Genomic DNA, 16,544 nt, shown 5'->3' on the forward strand with positions numbered 1-16,544 from the left:
ATAAGAATTTCCTCTGTAGTATTCAGCAGCTAATAAGTACTGGAAGGATTAAGATTTTTTAATAGAAGTAATTTACAAATCTGTTTAACTTTCTGGCACCAGTTGATTTAAAAAAATAAATAAAGTTTTCCACAGGAGTACTCCTTTAACATCAACATGATGCCAAGACCCGAGGTTTCCAGCAGAACATTGCTCAAAGCATCATACAGTCTTCCCCAGCTTGTCTTTGTCCCTTTGAACATCCTGGTGCCATCTCCCAGGTAAATCAGGCACATGCACCCAGATGCGTCAGACCAGCCCATGATCCAATCCTGATGCTCATGTGCCCATTGTAGTGGCTTTCAGCTGTGGACATGGGTCAGCGCGGGCACTTTGACCAATATGCAACTACACAGCCCCATACACAGCAATCTGTCATACTCTGTGATCTGATACCTTTGTATTATGGCCAACAGTTAACCAATTTGCTGTACAATAGCTTTGGTGGGATGGGACCAGATGGACTAGCCTTCACCCCCCATGTGCATCATGATCATGTTGCTGGTTTCTTGGTCGGTCGACCACCACACGAAGTGGCCGACGCGCCGCCTCCATGCATCTCTATGGGAGAGTCGGAGATACAGCTTCACGTGGTGGTCGACACACTTCATTCATGCAGTCAGCCGGGAGAGAGATCACAGACCACCCCCCCCCCCCACCCCCCATGATCTGACACCTATCCCCCATACTGTGGATAAGGGATACGTTTTTTTTTTTTTATACTGGACTACTCCTTTAATAGGGATATTCCAGGATTTTTTTCTTCAGCCTTTAAAAGGGCTACTCCGCTGCTCAGCATTTGGAACAAACTGTTCCGAACGCCTGCGCCAGGAGCTTGTGACATTATAGCCCCGCCCACTCATGATGTCATGCCCCGCCCCCTCAATGCAAGTCTATGGGAGGGGGTGTGACGGCTGCCACGCCCCCTCGCATAGACTTGAATTGAGGGGGCTGGGACGTGACATTTTGAGAGGGTGGGGCTATATGTGACAAGCTCCTGGCGCCAGCGTTCAGAACAGTTTGCTTCCTGGGGACGGGAACGTCACAGAGCCATCAGCGTATCACCGGCCGCAGCGATGTCCCACCTTGGCTGGTGATAGGCTGAGCGCACTGTCATGTAAGGAGCTGGCTGGTGATACGCTGATGGCTCTGTGACGTTCCCGTCCCCAGGAAGCAGCATGAGGGTCATGAGGCCGATACCGAGCAACGGGGGAACATAGGAAGGTGAGTCAAAGTTTTTTTTGTTTATTTTTGCAGCCCGGGCACAGGAATATGTTAAAATCATCAGTACAGACAGTACAGATGTCCTTTATTAATCATTTCCAGCGCTGCGGCACGGAACTCATTTAAAGCACCGGCGGGTCACATATGATTAGTTCCCCGATGTGGGGGACAGTGCAGAGCTGCGGCTGATAATTCATTGGGGGAGGGGTTAGAGAAGCAGAGCAGCACCCACTGGTCACTTATGATTAGTTCCCCGATGTGGGGACAACCGCTGCGGCTGATAATTAATTCATTCGAAGGGGGGCAGAGGGACCTGACCGGTAGTGCAGTGTAGGAAAAATTCATATCGTACAGAAAAAGAAAAAAACGCTATTCGGTATGAACCAGTATACCGCCCAGCACTAATTACATTTATTCTTTGTCTCCAGTTGTGCTTTAATATTGGATTTTAAAAAAAAAGTATAAAAATAGTAAAATGTCCCATGATTGCATTTGCCAACTCACCACGTCTTCAAGTTCTTCAGCTTCAGTCCCATTCTCACTGGAGAGCCAAGAAGACATCGCTCTCTGAACTCAACTACTCCACAGTCTGCAACAGAAAAACAATGCTATGTCACGGCCCTAGTAGGCTATATGGGTGGAAAAGTGGTTCCTCATTTGGCACACGGTCTAAGTTGATGTTTCCCAAACAGAGTGCCTCCAGCTGTTGCAAAACTACAACTCCCAGCATGCCCGGACAGCCAAAGGATGCACAATGCCTATAACCGCACTGCAAAATCACAGCAACATTTATTTTTTTAATTAAAGGTCCATTTACACCGCATGTTTGTCTCCGTTTTACCGTTTCTGTTTCAGAACGTTTCATTTGGTTGTATGCAAAAACGTAAACAACTACACGATTGTGTACAGCGAAAATACATATGTGTTATGGCAGAGCTGGACAAATACCAGGTTTTTGTCAGCCCTTTTGAATAAAGGAGGTCCACCGTTTAAAAAAAATAAAAATAAAAGCTGTTGCTTATCTCCGCCTACATTACTGCGCTGATACCCCATAAAGCATGCAGTCAGTGCTCTGGTGTTACAGGAGCAGCGGATGTCAGGTGACATAAAGGGGAAGATGAGGGGACAGTAATGAATGTGACACACAGAGGGCAGATGAGGGGACAGTAATGAATGACACCCAGGAGGGAGATGAGGGGACAGTTATGACTATGACACACAGGAGGGAGATGAGGGGACAGTAATGACTGTGACACGTAGGGGGCAGATGAGGGGATAGTAATCAATGTGACACACAGAGGGAAGATGGGGACAGTAACGAATGACACCCAGGAGGGAGATGAGGGGACAGTAATGACTGTGACACAGGGGGAGATGAGGGGACAGTAATGACTGTGACACAGGGGGAGATGAGGGGACAGTTATGACTGAGACACAGGGGAGATGAGGGGACAGTTATGACTGAGACACAGGGGGAGATGAGGGGACAGTTATGACTGAGACACAGGGGGAGATGAGGGGACAGTTATGACTGTGACACAGGGGGAGATGAGGGGACAGTTATGACTGTGACACAGGGGGAGATGAGGGGATAGTTATGACTGTGACACAGGGGGAGATGAGGGGACAGTTATGACTGTGACACACAGGGAGAGATGAGGGGACAGTAATGACTGTGACACGTAGGGGGCAGATGAGGGGATAGTAATCAATGTGACACACAGAGGGAAGATGGGGACAGTAACGAATGACACCCAGGAGGGAGATGAGGGGACAGTAATGACTGTGACACAGGGGGAGATGAGGGGACAGTAATGACTGTGACACAGGGGGAGATGAGGGGACAGTTATGACTGAGACACAGGGGAGATGAGGGGACAGTTATGACTGAGACACAGGGGGAGATGAGGGGACAGTTATGACTGTGACACACAGGGAGAGATGAGGGGACAGTAATGACTGAGACACAGGGGGAGATGAGGGGACAGTAATGACTGAGACACAGGGGGAGATGAGGGGACAGTTATGACTGTGACACAGGGGGAGATGAGGGGACAGTTATGACTGTGACACAGGGGGAGATGAGGGGACAGTTATGACTGTGACACAGGGGGAGATGAGGGGACAGTTATGACTGTGACACAGGGGGAGATGAGGGGACAGTTATGACTGTGACACAGGGGGAGATGAGGGGACAGTTATGACAGACACAGAGGGAGATGAGGGGACAGTTATGACTGAGGCACAGGGGGAGATGAGGGGACAGTTATGACTGAGACACAGGGGGAGATGAGGGGACAGTTATGACTGAGACACAGGGGGAGATGAGGGGACAGTTATGACTGTGACACACAGGGAGAGATGAGGGGACAGTAATGACTGAGACACACAGGGGGAGATAAGGGGACTGTAATAACTGACACACATAGGGTAAATGAGGGAACAGTAATGATTGTGACACACCAGGGGGAGATGAGGGGACAGTTATGACTGTGAAACATGGCGAGAGAAGAAGGGAAAGTAATAACTGACACACACAATGGAAATGAGGGGACAGTAATGACTATGACACACAGGGGAGATGAGGGGAGAGTAATGACTGTGACACACAGAGAGAGATGAGGGGCACAGTAATGACTGTGACACACGGAGGGTAGATGGGGGACAGTAATGAATGACACCCAGGAGGGAGATGAGGGGACAGTAATGACTGTGACACACAGGGAGAGATGAAGGGGACACTAATTACTGTCACACAGGGGGGGGGAGATGAGGGGACTGTAATGACTGTGACACACAGGGGTGAGGGGGGGGTGACCACTCAAATGCGCCAGCTCCATAAACAGCAATGCGATGTTCAGAGCGGATTCCGCAGAAAGAATTGAAACATCTACAGAGGCTGAAATCAGAAATTCAGCCCTGTGCACAGTGGAGCAGAATCCCATTGAAAACAATAGGACTCTGCTGCAACAGAATTCCTGAGCAGAATGGTTCCGCTGGAATCCGCTCGGAAATTCCGCCATGTGAACAAGGACAAAGAGGCGCATTTTGTATCTGTGTTATGGCTGAAGGTCAGGCTTGGACTAGGCATGCAAAAATTGCGCAGACAATACCTTCTTGTAAAACCGCCCTTATTCTATGTGCACGTCCCATAGCATGGCGCTGATCCACGGCAATGGCAAAATAAGCATAAGTGATTCGATGGTTCACCCCTGATTTCTACCACGCATTTTGCAGCATATTTTTGCACAATATTCGCTTCTTACTATGTAAGAGGTTTCATGAACAGTGGTCTCCAAAGTGTAGCCCTCCAGCTGTTGCAAAACTACAACTCCCAGCATGCCCGGACAGCCAACGGCTGTCCGGGCATGCTGGGAGTTGTAGTTTTGCAACAGCTGGAGGTCCACACTTTGGAGGCTACTGTTCTACAAGCATTAGTATCGGGACTTGCATTGTATTCCTCCATATTCCTATAGATAACATGTCACCCCCTTCTTCTCACCTGCTCCCCAACATCCGCCACACAACAAGGCCCCTGACGGTCGCCTGAGGCTCCGGGCTTCTCATCGAGTCCTTAGCAACCGAAACCAAGGAGCGGTAGGTTACAAAGCTTTTCCCTGCAACCCGGAACCATTAGTGACGTCACTGACTCACCAGCGCCATATTGGATTTGGGCATCAGACCCGAAATAAACAGTTACACTCTGTTATAAAACAACTTGGTTACTTTCCGTATCTACAACTCCCGAACCTCCTTTTACCTCATTGGGCGCGTCTGTTTTTTTATTTTATTCTTTTTTTTCCTCCCAAATTAAACATGGCCGGCGCAGGGAGATGACGTCATATCACGGCGACTTCCAGGTTCTCCTGCATGCTGTTGCTACTTCAATAGTTTGTATCTTTTATATGTATCTATGTTGTATCTAGGAGAAGGAAAGGTCTGATTGTCCCTATAGGGTTAATACTTCCCTGGTACAGGCGGGTGGTTGCCCATAGCAACCAATGGGAACTCAACATTCTAGTGCAGGTTGAAAATGAAAGCAGTGATCTGATTGGTTGCTATGGGCAACTGCTTCACCTTCCCAGCACTATAGATGTGTGTGTGTATATATATATATATATATATATATATATATATACATACATATATATATATATAGCAACTGCCAGCACAAGGATATAGGTGAAACATGAACATGCAGATAAAACATGGAGAGCTATACAGCTATGGTGTAATAGATGCAAATGTGAAACTATGAGATAGTGATCTACTTAGCTCGCAAATTTGTCTCCGCCGGCGGTCAAATAGCTTGGACTGTCCCACCGCGATAAGGTGGCCTCATTGGGACGGACCCTACACTGTGAATATGCCTCTGTGTGAACAGTTCAGTAAGGATGGCAGGGTCTGGAACATCCAAGACACCTTATAATGTGCTGGCAGTGTGCTGCTGCATCCTTCTGTTGCTGTATATCTAGCCTAGTAGGGTGCACCTGTAGGCCAGGTCCATATAATAGTTTGGTATCAACTAAAGTGCTGGCTGACTTATTCTTTGTCTGTATTGCACATTCGGGGGAGTGGCTACCTCCATGTTGGCCTTGCACCCCACCCACCTCTATCAGGTGTGTATATAAGGTGTCTTGGATGTTCCAGATCCTGCCATGCTTACTGAACTGTTCACACAGAGGCATATACACAGTGTAGGGTCCATCCCAATGAGGCCACCTTATCGCGGTGGGACGGTCCAAGCTATTTGACCGCCGGCGGAGACAAATTTGCGAGCTAAGGGCCTCACTATCTCATAGTTTCACATTTGCATCTATTACACCATAGCTGTATAGCTCTCCATGTTTTATCTGCATGTTCATGTTTCACCTATATCCTTGTGCTGGCAGTGTGCTGCTGCATTCTTCTGTTGCTGTATATTTAGCCTAGTAGCGTGCACCTGTAGGCCAGGTCCATATAATAGTTTGGTATCAACTAAAGTGCTGGCTGACTTGCATATATACAAGGCTCAAGTCCTGCAGGAACGCATGGGAACGGAGTTCCTGCACTTTTTCCACAGCAGGAACACCGTTCCCATTTGCAGGAGTCCTGCAGGACCAGCCCTTGAGTGGAAATATTGGGTGAGTTCCTGCACTTTTTTACCCAGGACTTGACCCCCTGTGTATGTGTGTGTGTATATATATATATATATGGCCCAGGGTGCATAGAAAGCTGTGGGGGAAGCAATTGAGATTGGACTTAAAACATGACAAAAGTGTAAAATCTGTCTAAAATGTTGTCAAATATTGTCAGTTCTGCCATGCTGGCTTCTATATTTACATCCAGAGTTCTGGTGCATTATGGTAGATCAGATTACAGAATAAAAGGAACGCACAGCACCAAAATGATTCTCTGAGGGGGCAGACCATGACACAAAGGGTTACTGCACTGCCCCTTATCTGTTCTGAGCTACTGGTTCTGAAAGGGTAAACACACATAGGGAGGATACATTCTCAGTGTACATAGGTTGGCTATGGATATTTGTAGCTGACCCAGGCCTCTAGATGAGTCTTTGCCAAACAGCGCGCCTCCAGCTGGTGCAAAACTACAACTCCCAGCATGAAATCTGTCCAGGCATGCTGGGAGTTGTAGTATTGCAACGGCTGGAGCCACAATGGTTGAGAAACACTGCACTTGATAGAAACCATGATCCGATAGTTTAAAGGGAATCTGTGAACTGTACATGAGGTGTAGAGCTGCATATATTTTTAAATTGGTGGAATAAAACTAATTGTGACTTCGATGGATGGTTTAAAATTTGCTTTTTTCTTGTCTATTTTAAACATAAGCCCAGTGTGGCCCATGTCTCCCCACTCTGGGGCTGAATATTACACAGACACACAACTTTGGATTTATGCTTCAAGGGTATGTTCACACTGAGGAATTCAGGAGGAATGTACTCGAGTAATTCTGCTTGCTTTTTCTGCTCCAATTTAGTCATCCATTTTCAATGGACTTTAAAGGAGTACTCCGGCGCACACTTTTTTCATTTTATCCCGTCCGGGCTGCGAAATAAAAGAAAACGCACTTTCTCTTACCTGCCAACGAGGCCCCCGGACCTCCGGTACACTCCGGTACAGGTGTTTGGTCCCCGGGCTGTATTCTTCTTACTTCCTGTTAGCCCGGCACGTCACACGGAGCTTCAGCCAATCACTGGCCGAGGCGGGACATCGCTGCGGCCGGTGATAGGCTGAAGCTCCGTGTGACGTGCCGGGCTAACAGGAAGTAAGAAGAATACAGCCTGGGGACAGAACACCTGTACCGGAGTGTACCGGAGCTCCGGGGGCTCGTTGGCAGGTAAGAGAAAGTGTGTTTTCTTTTATTTCACAGCCCGGATGGGATAAAAGGAAAAAAGTGCGCGCCGGAGTACTCCTTTAATGGACTTTATGTTGTCCTGTTCACACTGAGGAATATCTGCTAGCAAAATTCCGATGCTGAATTCTGTTCTGTCTGAAGATAGAACATGTTCATTCTTCAGACGGAATCCTCAAGTAAAAGCCCATTGAAGTCAATGAGGGATATTTATCAAAGTTGTCTATGTCCCGCATCAATATAGACCAAACTACAGAGGGTTAGTCTGGTCTATTGTGCACCTAATTTATCAAATGGCGCACGGCTCTTGATAAATTCTGTGCACAGACTGCATGATCTATGCTTCAGTCTATATTTAAACCTGCTCCAACATGGTCTGACATTTCGGCGTACTTTCAGCCTATGCGACTTGTCGCTGAAAAGTCGCTTTTGATAAATTCAGCACCAATGCATTTTTCAATGCATTTCAGTCTAAAATAGACTAGAATGCATCATGTTCTAAAAATTTTCTAGAGCAAAAGTCGCAGAAAAGTCGCACAGATTTAGACTGCGACTTTCTGTGCGACAAATTTAGACAAGAAAAACCAGTCTAAATCCTTTGATAAATCTCCCCCAATGAGACTATTTTTTTCCTGACAAAATCCATTTTGTGAGGAATTCATGTGGAATTCAAGCAGAATTCGTACAGAATCCAGAGAAGTAGAATTGAATAGCTTCCTCCTTCATTTCTGCTTGGAAATTCTGCACACATTACAGATTTGTAAATTACTTCTATGAAAAAATCTTAATCCTTCCAGTACTTATCAGCTGCTGAAGTTGAGTTGTTCTTTTCTGTCTGACAACAGTGCTCTCTGCTGACATCTGTCTGTCTTGGGAACTGCACAGAGTAGAAGAGGTTTGCTAGGGGGATTTGCTTCTACTCTGGACAGTTCCCAAGACAGGTGTCATCAGAGAGCACTTAGACAGAAAAGAACAACTCAACTTCAGCAGCTCATAAGTACTGAAAGGTTTAAGATTTTTTAATAGAAATAATTTAGAAATCTGTTTAACTTTCTGGAGCCAGTTGAGATACAGAGATATATATATATATAGTAAATTTGAGTAGCCGTATTAGTCCAGTGATGCAAATCATATGTTAGTCCAATAAAAAAGGTATTACAAGATACTGCAACATTTTATGATTTGCATAAATATATATATATATATAGTCAGGAAGGAAACGGCACTGTGTTCAGGACTAGAGATGAGCGAACTTACAGTAAATTTGATTCGTCACAAACTTCTCGACTCAGCAGTTGATGACTTATCCTGCGTAAATTAGTTCAGCCTTCAGGTGCTCCGGAGGGCTGGAAAAGGTGAATACAGTCCTAGGAAAGAGTCTTCTAGGACTGTATCCACCTTTTCCAGCCCACGGGAGCACCTGAAAGCTGAACTAATTTATGTAGGAAAAGTCATCAACTGCCGAGCCGAGAAGTTTGTGACGAATCGAATTTACTGTAAGTTCGCTCATCTCTATTCAGGACTCCAGGTCCAAGTGGGTGCTCTGCTGCCTAGGATAGGACTCAATCTCTGTATCCAGTCAAAAAAAAGGAAGAAGCGGCACTCTAGAAAAAAGTGGTGGTTTATTCACCCACCATTCACATGATGGGTGAATAAACCACCACTTTTTTCTACTTATTCTGGAGTGCCGCCTCTTACTTTTTTTTTTTTTTTAACTATATATATATATATATATATATATATATGTATATATGTATATATATATATATATATATATATATATATATAATGTTTTTTTTCCTTGTCTTAGCTCCAAGTCCTGTCTGGGAATCCCATGCATGCCATGGCAACCAATAGCGGCGCAAGCACAGTGTGATATCCTACTTAGGCACAGGCCTCCGGAACCGCATGTGGTTTCCACGGTGCATGCATGGGATTTCCAGACAGGATTCGGAGCTAAGCCAAGCCCTAATTGCCAGGGAGAGGGATCAAGAGGTCACGCCAGACTACGGCATTTCAGCAGCTTTTCACCGCCTCTTTGGCACTTGAATGGGGAGGAAAAAGATTTTTTGGGGATTTTTAAAGTCTTCTCCACATCATATGTCCAGGTGCCACTGTGCAGAGAAGGGTTGTGAAGGGACCACTACACATGATTAGAATCAGTGGGGGGTCACAAAGAACAGACACTCACCAGGCACATCCCAGTGATGTGCCTTTAGGAAGAGCGGAGACATTAGTTGCTGGGTAAGACTCGCTGACAGCTTGTCTATAGGTTCAGCCAGATTACAACAAATTTGTAAAGGACTTCTCTTAAAAAAATCTTTATCCTTCCAGTACTTATTAGTGGCTGTATATTAAAGAGAAGTTCCTTTCTTTTTTAATTTCTTTTTTTTTTCTGTCCACAGTGCTCTCTGCTGACACCTCTGTCCATATCAGGAACTGTTCAGAGCAGGAGCAAATCTTCATAGCAAACCTATCCTGCTCGGGACAGTTCCTGACATGGACAGAGGTGTCAGCAGAGAGCACTGTGGACAGAAAAAAAAAGAAATCCAAAAAGAAAGGAACTTTCTCTATAATATACAGCCGCTAATAAGTACTGGAAGGATAAAGATTTTTTAATAGAAGTCATTTACAAATCTGTTTAACTTTCTAGCACCTGTTGATAAAAAAAAAAAAAATGTTTTCCACCGGAGTACCCCTTTAAATATTAAGTTAAGCAGCATCATATGTCATAGAAAATGGCATGTGGAGTAAAAAAAAACGATAGATATACACCAGTATGTGATAAAATATTTAGGCAGCCAAAATATGTATGGCATATATCTTGCTGTATAGAAGTCATCAAAATTGGCAATATGGCCCCTAGCTAAGTGTATCCCAACCGGGGTGCCTTCAGCTTTTGCAAAACTACAACTCCTAGCATGCCTGGACAGCCTAAGGCTGTCCAGGCATGCTGGGAGTTGTAGTTTTGCAACAAATGGAGGCACACTGCTTGGGACACACTGCTCTAGCTGTATACTGCTGCTGCTGCAAACTTAACAGAATATGTTTTATTTTTTGCAGGAGTCGCTATGGATCCGGAGTGTTCTCAGCTGCTTCCTCATGTCTGCAAGGTCTTGGTTGACAACAGGCACCTTATGACCGATGACTCCATCTATGAGAAACTGCTGGACTGGTTTAAGTGTCTGCTTGGGACAGGTAATGGGCATCTCTTTATGGCTCTTTTAAGATTGCAACTTGTGATATGTGTTTTCTAGTAGCAGTCTTTTGGAAGTTGTAGTGCACAGTCTTTGTCACTTGTGCTCACCTCTTATTACTATTTTAAAATGAAAAGGTTTTCAGCTTTGCAATACACATCAGTTTTATCGCTGCTGATTGTCCCAGGCTGTGCTTTTGGCGCCCACTGCAGGAGAAATGTAGTATTACATGATGTTCGTTCTGGTTTGTTGTTCCCCCCCCCCCCCCCCATATTATGTACGCTTACTATTACCCACTAGCTTCCAGATCAATCTGCTATCTCTATGGGATCAGGATATATAGTTGTTATACCTATCCCCTTGCTCTATCTATATACTGCTGATGTTATCTCTATGGGATCAGGATATACAGTAGTTGCATACCTCCTCTCCAACTTTATCTATATACTGCTGCTGTTATCTCTATGTGATTAGGATATATAGTAGAAATACACCTCCCCTCCAGCTCTATCTGTATACTGCTGTTATTTCTATGGGATCAGGATATATACTAGTTATACAACTCCCCCAGCTCTATCTGTATACTGCTGTTATTTCTATGGGATCAGGATATATACTAGTTATACAATTCCCCCAGCTCTATCTGTATACTGCTGTTATTTCTATGGGATCAGGATATATACTAGTTATACAACTCCCCCAGCTCTATCTGTTGTAGTGCTGCTGCTGTCTATCTGCAGTCAGAATATATAGTAGTTACCATATACACCTCCCCTTCAGCTCTATCTGTATACTGCTGATTCTAATTCTATGGGATCAGAATATATTATATATTGTAGTTATACACCTTTCCCCCAGCTCTATCTGTATACTGCTGCTGTGATCTCCATGGAATCAAGATGTAAAGCTGTTATTCCCCTCCAGGTATATCTGTATACTGCTGCTATCCCTGTTGTATCAGAGATGCAGTAAAAATGTGTGAAAAATTCAGTAAAAATGTGATAACACAGCCTAAAGACTTCAGATCCTTATAAAACCCCTCAATTGTGATTTTGGGTGAAATCACTTTAGCTTGATGGCAATAGTTCTCTAGATAACTAACTATGAGTAAGAAAACACAGCAAAACTGCACAAATATGACCTGACACCACCCCGCTTATGAGTCTAATGAGTTAACCTGGGTGACCGACAACACTAGCAGCCGGGAATCACCGTGCACAGGGGACTTGGGAACGCACCCCGTGCTCCAATCTCCTCATTATTATATCTAGCTGGAGGCAGGTTGCGTGAATCCTTGGCGGGGGTTATTTCAATATTCCGACTTGCGGGATCGGCGCTTCACTGGGATGTGGAAGAAGTTTTCCAGGCAGTTTACTGTGAAAAACTTTTTTGTTCACCAGAGTATAAGTCATACAGAGGCAAATTGGTTTACACAGATAGCTGGGTTGGCAGGACAACGCGTTTCGAGAGGGGATTCCTCTCTTCGTCAGGTCCCTTAGGGACCTGACGAAGAGAGAAATCCCCTCTCGAAACGCACCGTTTTTCTCTGTCTCCTTTTTCACCCCCCTATTCCATTATCATATCTAGTGACGGTTCTGCATTTAAGACTTTAATAAATTTATTTTCTCCATATAAAAACCAAAATCAATTGCAATGCATTCTATTAACCCTGCAATAAACCCCATTCAGTGGACTTTTCCAACTATAAATATAAAACAAAAAACTTCCAGGTCATGTGACAGAGAAGTGCTTGTTTAAAACTTAGCTTTTAATATACAATAAGATAAAAAAGATTACATACTAGTGATCAACAATGTGATATCAACTGGATCTAGAGGGACATCCACTCAATACAGGTCTGTGGTATAGGCCCCGAAAGAATTAATAGAGACATGGACAGCTTAATAAAAACATGTCCCTGAAAATGACCAGCACTGTGGCAAACACGCCCCAAGGGATGACCCCCCCCCCCCCCCCCCCCAAACATGAAACTTGTCCTTCCTGCTTTTCCATTACCAGGGATGGAGACGTCATCAGGGGGGATAGGTGGAGGAGGTGAACAAGGGGTTAAAAAGCTTAGCCACTTTAAAGGGGTACTCCGGTGAAAACCTTTTTTCTTTTAAATCAACTGGTGGCAGAAAGTTAAACATATTTGTAAATTACTTCTATTAAAAAATCTTAATCCTTCCTGTACTTATTAGCTGCTGAATACTACAGAGGAAATTCTTTTCTTTTTGGAATGCTCTCTGATGGCATCACGAACACAGTTCTCTCTGCTGACGTTATTATAATAATAACACTTTTTTTTATTGTTGTCCTTAGTGGGATTTGAACCCAAGACCCCAGCACTCAGGGGCGGACACAGACAACAGAGGGCCCCTGTGCAAAGAATGTGCCTGGCCCCCCCCCCCCCCCAAAAAAAAGTAATATGCCATAAAATTGCACTGAAACTCACATTAATCTGCATTAGGTAGGCAGCAGTTCCCCCACATTAGGTAGCATAGTTTCCTCACATTATGTAGCATATATTCCCCACATTAGGTAACATTGCATAATTTCCCCACATTAGGTAGCGTAGCATATATTCCCCACATTAGGTAGCATAGCATATATTCCCCACATTAGGTAGCATAGATTCCCCATATAAGGTAGTGTAGGATAACCCCAACAAACAAACACACACACACTCTCACTCACCCACACACTCTTACCTTGCCTGCACTACTTACATCTGCCTGAGAGGACTTCCTGGCAGAGGTGCGCGCTATAAGTGACGTTATCGAACGCTCTGCGCTGGACGTCAGCGTCCAGGTGCTTGCGATGACGTCACTCACCGCACGCACCTCAGCCAGGAAGTCCCCATGGGCAGATATAAGTAGCAGTTTAGTGACTGGGCAAGACTGGTTTCCCTGTCATATGTGCACTGGCAGGGCTGCCATCAGAAATTTCGGGGCCCCTTACACAACTCAAGGCCTGAGACCCCCACCGATCACCTTGGTTGAAGTGGTTCTCCAGCTGTTGGAAAGCTAAAACTCCCATCATGTCTGAAGAGCCTCTGGCAATGGGAGTTGTAGTTTTGTAACAGCTTAAGAGACACAGATTGGACACAGTTTTACCCATCATCACTGCAGAACTTACAAGTGACTACAGCTCTGATGGGACAGTCATAAGAACACACAATGATGTCAGTGACCTGAGTGACGTCTTCTGACTTAAGTGATATCTTCTCTGTAATCTTTTCTTCTTCATCTCGTCCAGAGACCAGGTCTTCTTCCAGCTCCATCTTCTCTGCAGAGTCTGACATCCAGACATCATTGGCTCCTCACTTTGTCAGCAGATCCTCATCCTCTGCATGAAGACAATAATCATTATAACCTTGCCAGAAAGTGTAACCTAAATAAAATACTGCCCCACACTGTACCCTGAATATAATCCTGCCACACACTGTACCCTGAATATAATACTGCCACACACTGTACCCTGAATATAATCCTGCCACACACTGTACCATGAATAGAATACTGCCATACACTGTACCCACTAAATATAATACTGCTATTCACTGTACCTACTAAATATAATACTGCCCCACACTGTACCCTAAATATAATACTGCCAGACACTGTAACCTGAATATAATACTGCTGTACACTTTACCCACTAAATATAATACTGCTATACACTGTATCCACTAAATATAATCCTGCCACACACTGTAACCTGAATTTAATACTGCGACACATTGTACCCTGAATATAATACTGCTATACACTGTACCCTGAATATAATAATGCTATACACTGTACCCTGAATATAATACTGCTATACACTGTGCCCACTAAATATAATCCTGCCACACACCGTACCCTGAATATAATACTGCTATACACTGTACCCTGAATATAATACTGCTATACACTGTGCCCACTAAATATAATCCTGCCACACACCGTACTCTGAATATAATACTGCTATACACTGTACCCTGAATATAATACTGCTATACACTGTACTCACTAAATATAATCCTGCCACACACTGTACCCTGAATATAATACTGCTATACACTGTACCCACTAAATATAATCCTGCCACACACTATACCCACTAAATATAATACCTCTTATCCTCTGTGTCCTCATCATTCCTCATCACCCCCATAAACCCTGCCAAACCTCTCCTCAACACTACTATAACCACCCCCGCACCTCTCCTCATCGCTACTATAACCCCCTGCACCTCTCCTCATCACTACTATAACCCCCCACACCTCTCCTCATCACTACTATAACCCCCCCGCACCTCTCCTCATCACTACTATAACCCCCCCAGGCACCTCTCATCACTACTATAACCCCCCACACCTCTCCTCATCACTACTATAACCCCCCCCCGCACATCTCCTCATCACTATTATAACCCCCCGCACCTCTCCTTATCACTACTATAACCCCCGCACCTCTCCTCATCACTACTATAACCCCCCGCACCTCTCCTCATCACTACTATAACCCCCCCACACCTCTCCTCATCACTACTATAATCCCCCTGCACCTCTCCTCATCACTACTATAACCCCCCCTGCATCTCTCACCACCCCCATAACACCCCCCTGCACCTCTCTTCATCCCCATAACACCCTCCTGCACCTCTTATCACCCCCATAACCCCCCCTGCACCTCTCATCACCCCATAACACCCCCCCTCTCATCACCCCCATTATACCGCCTGCACCTCTCATCACCCCCATAACACCCCCTGCACCTCTCATCACTCCCATAACCCCCCTGCATCTCTCATCACTCCCATAACCCCCCCTGCATCTCTCATCACCCCCATAACCCCCTCTCATCACCTCCATAACCCCCCTGCATCTCTCATCACCCCCATAACCCCCCTGCATCTCTCATCACCCCCATAACCCCCCTGCATCTCTCATCACCCCCATAACCCCCCTGCATCTCTCATCACCCCTATAACCCCCCTGCATCTCTCATCACCCCCATAACCCCCCTGCATCTCTCATCACCCCCATAACCCCCCCTCTCATCACCCCTATGACACCCCCCCCTGCACATCTCATTACCCCCCATAACCCCCCTCTCATCACCCCTATAACACCCCAAGCCGCTGTTCCCCTGCACCTCTCATCACCATTGTAGTCTGCAAACAACATAGCCCCCATCCAACCCCCCCCCCCCCCCCCTTCACTTACCCTGCCGGGGTTCGGTGCAGCTGCTGCTCCTGTCACAGTGTTCCACTGCACGGGGAGGATCCGTCGGGAGGCTGCTGGACTGGAGATCGCGCCGGGACAGGTCAGGTGACTGGAGTAGACGTGCGTGCCTGCGCGGGGCACGTCGACTCCCATCAGCCCCTGGCCTGTCCGGCCCTGCCGTACTTCTTAAGGGGCCTGCGCCCTAGAAAGAGCGGGCCTCATAGTCCTGCGGGCCCCCCAGACTATGAGGCCCGGTCATAGTTCTGACAGGTACCCAGCCAGGAGTCAGTGAGTGACAGTCGCAGTCACTCACTGACTAGCCGGAAAAAAAAAAGTACAGGGACGTCCGGGCCTCCCTGAAGCTCCGGGCCCCATACAAGTGTATGGGTTTACCCCCTGATGGTGGCCCTGTGCACTGGGTCCGATGGTAGGACCGGCCCAGCGTGTGAGGGCGGGCCCCCTCACACGCTGGGCCCCTGTGCAGCTGAACCTGCTGCACAGGCGATATGTCCGCC

The 16,544-nt window shown here is 45.9% G+C and overlaps 2 protein-coding genes across 5 annotated transcripts in view; one reads left to right on the forward strand and one right to left on the reverse strand.

Annotated features, from left to right (window-relative positions):
• The window catches only part of IQCE (IQ motif containing E), a 66,330-nt gene extending 61,072 nt beyond the window's left edge, over positions 1-5,258 (reverse strand). The window contains exons 1-2 of one of the 2 annotated variants that reach the window (XM_056535954.1): positions 5,024-5,258; positions 1,768-1,852 (exon numbers count right to left, since the gene is read on the reverse strand). In XM_056535954.1, the coding sequence (XP_056391929.1) occupies positions 1,768-1,824 (57 nt within the window). In that variant the 5' untranslated portion in view covers positions 1,825-1,852; positions 5,024-5,258. Of the gene's footprint in view, positions 1-1,767; positions 1,853-4,765; positions 4,906-5,023 lie in introns of those variants that run through there. The other variant, XM_056535953.1, reaches the window with a different exon arrangement.
• BRAT1 (BRCA1 associated ATM activator 1) overlaps positions 4,740-16,544 on the forward strand; it is a 34,313-nt gene continuing 22,508 nt past the window's right edge. Inside the window, exons 1-2 of one of the 3 annotated variants that reach the window (XM_056535950.1) lie at positions 4,740-4,860; positions 10,681-10,815. In XM_056535950.1, the coding sequence (XP_056391925.1) occupies positions 10,689-10,815 (127 nt within the window). In that variant the 5' untranslated portion in view covers positions 4,740-4,860; positions 10,681-10,688. Of the gene's footprint in view, positions 4,861-4,983; positions 5,154-10,680; positions 10,816-16,544 lie in introns of those variants that run through there. The other 2 variants (XM_056535948.1, XM_056535949.1) reach the window with 2 other exon arrangements.

Source organism: Hyla sarda, chromosome 8, assembly GCF_029499605.1.
Source record: "Hyla sarda isolate aHylSar1 chromosome 8, aHylSar1.hap1, whole genome shotgun sequence".
Taxonomy (NCBI): domain Eukaryota; kingdom Metazoa; phylum Chordata; class Amphibia; order Anura; family Hylidae; genus Hyla; species Hyla sarda.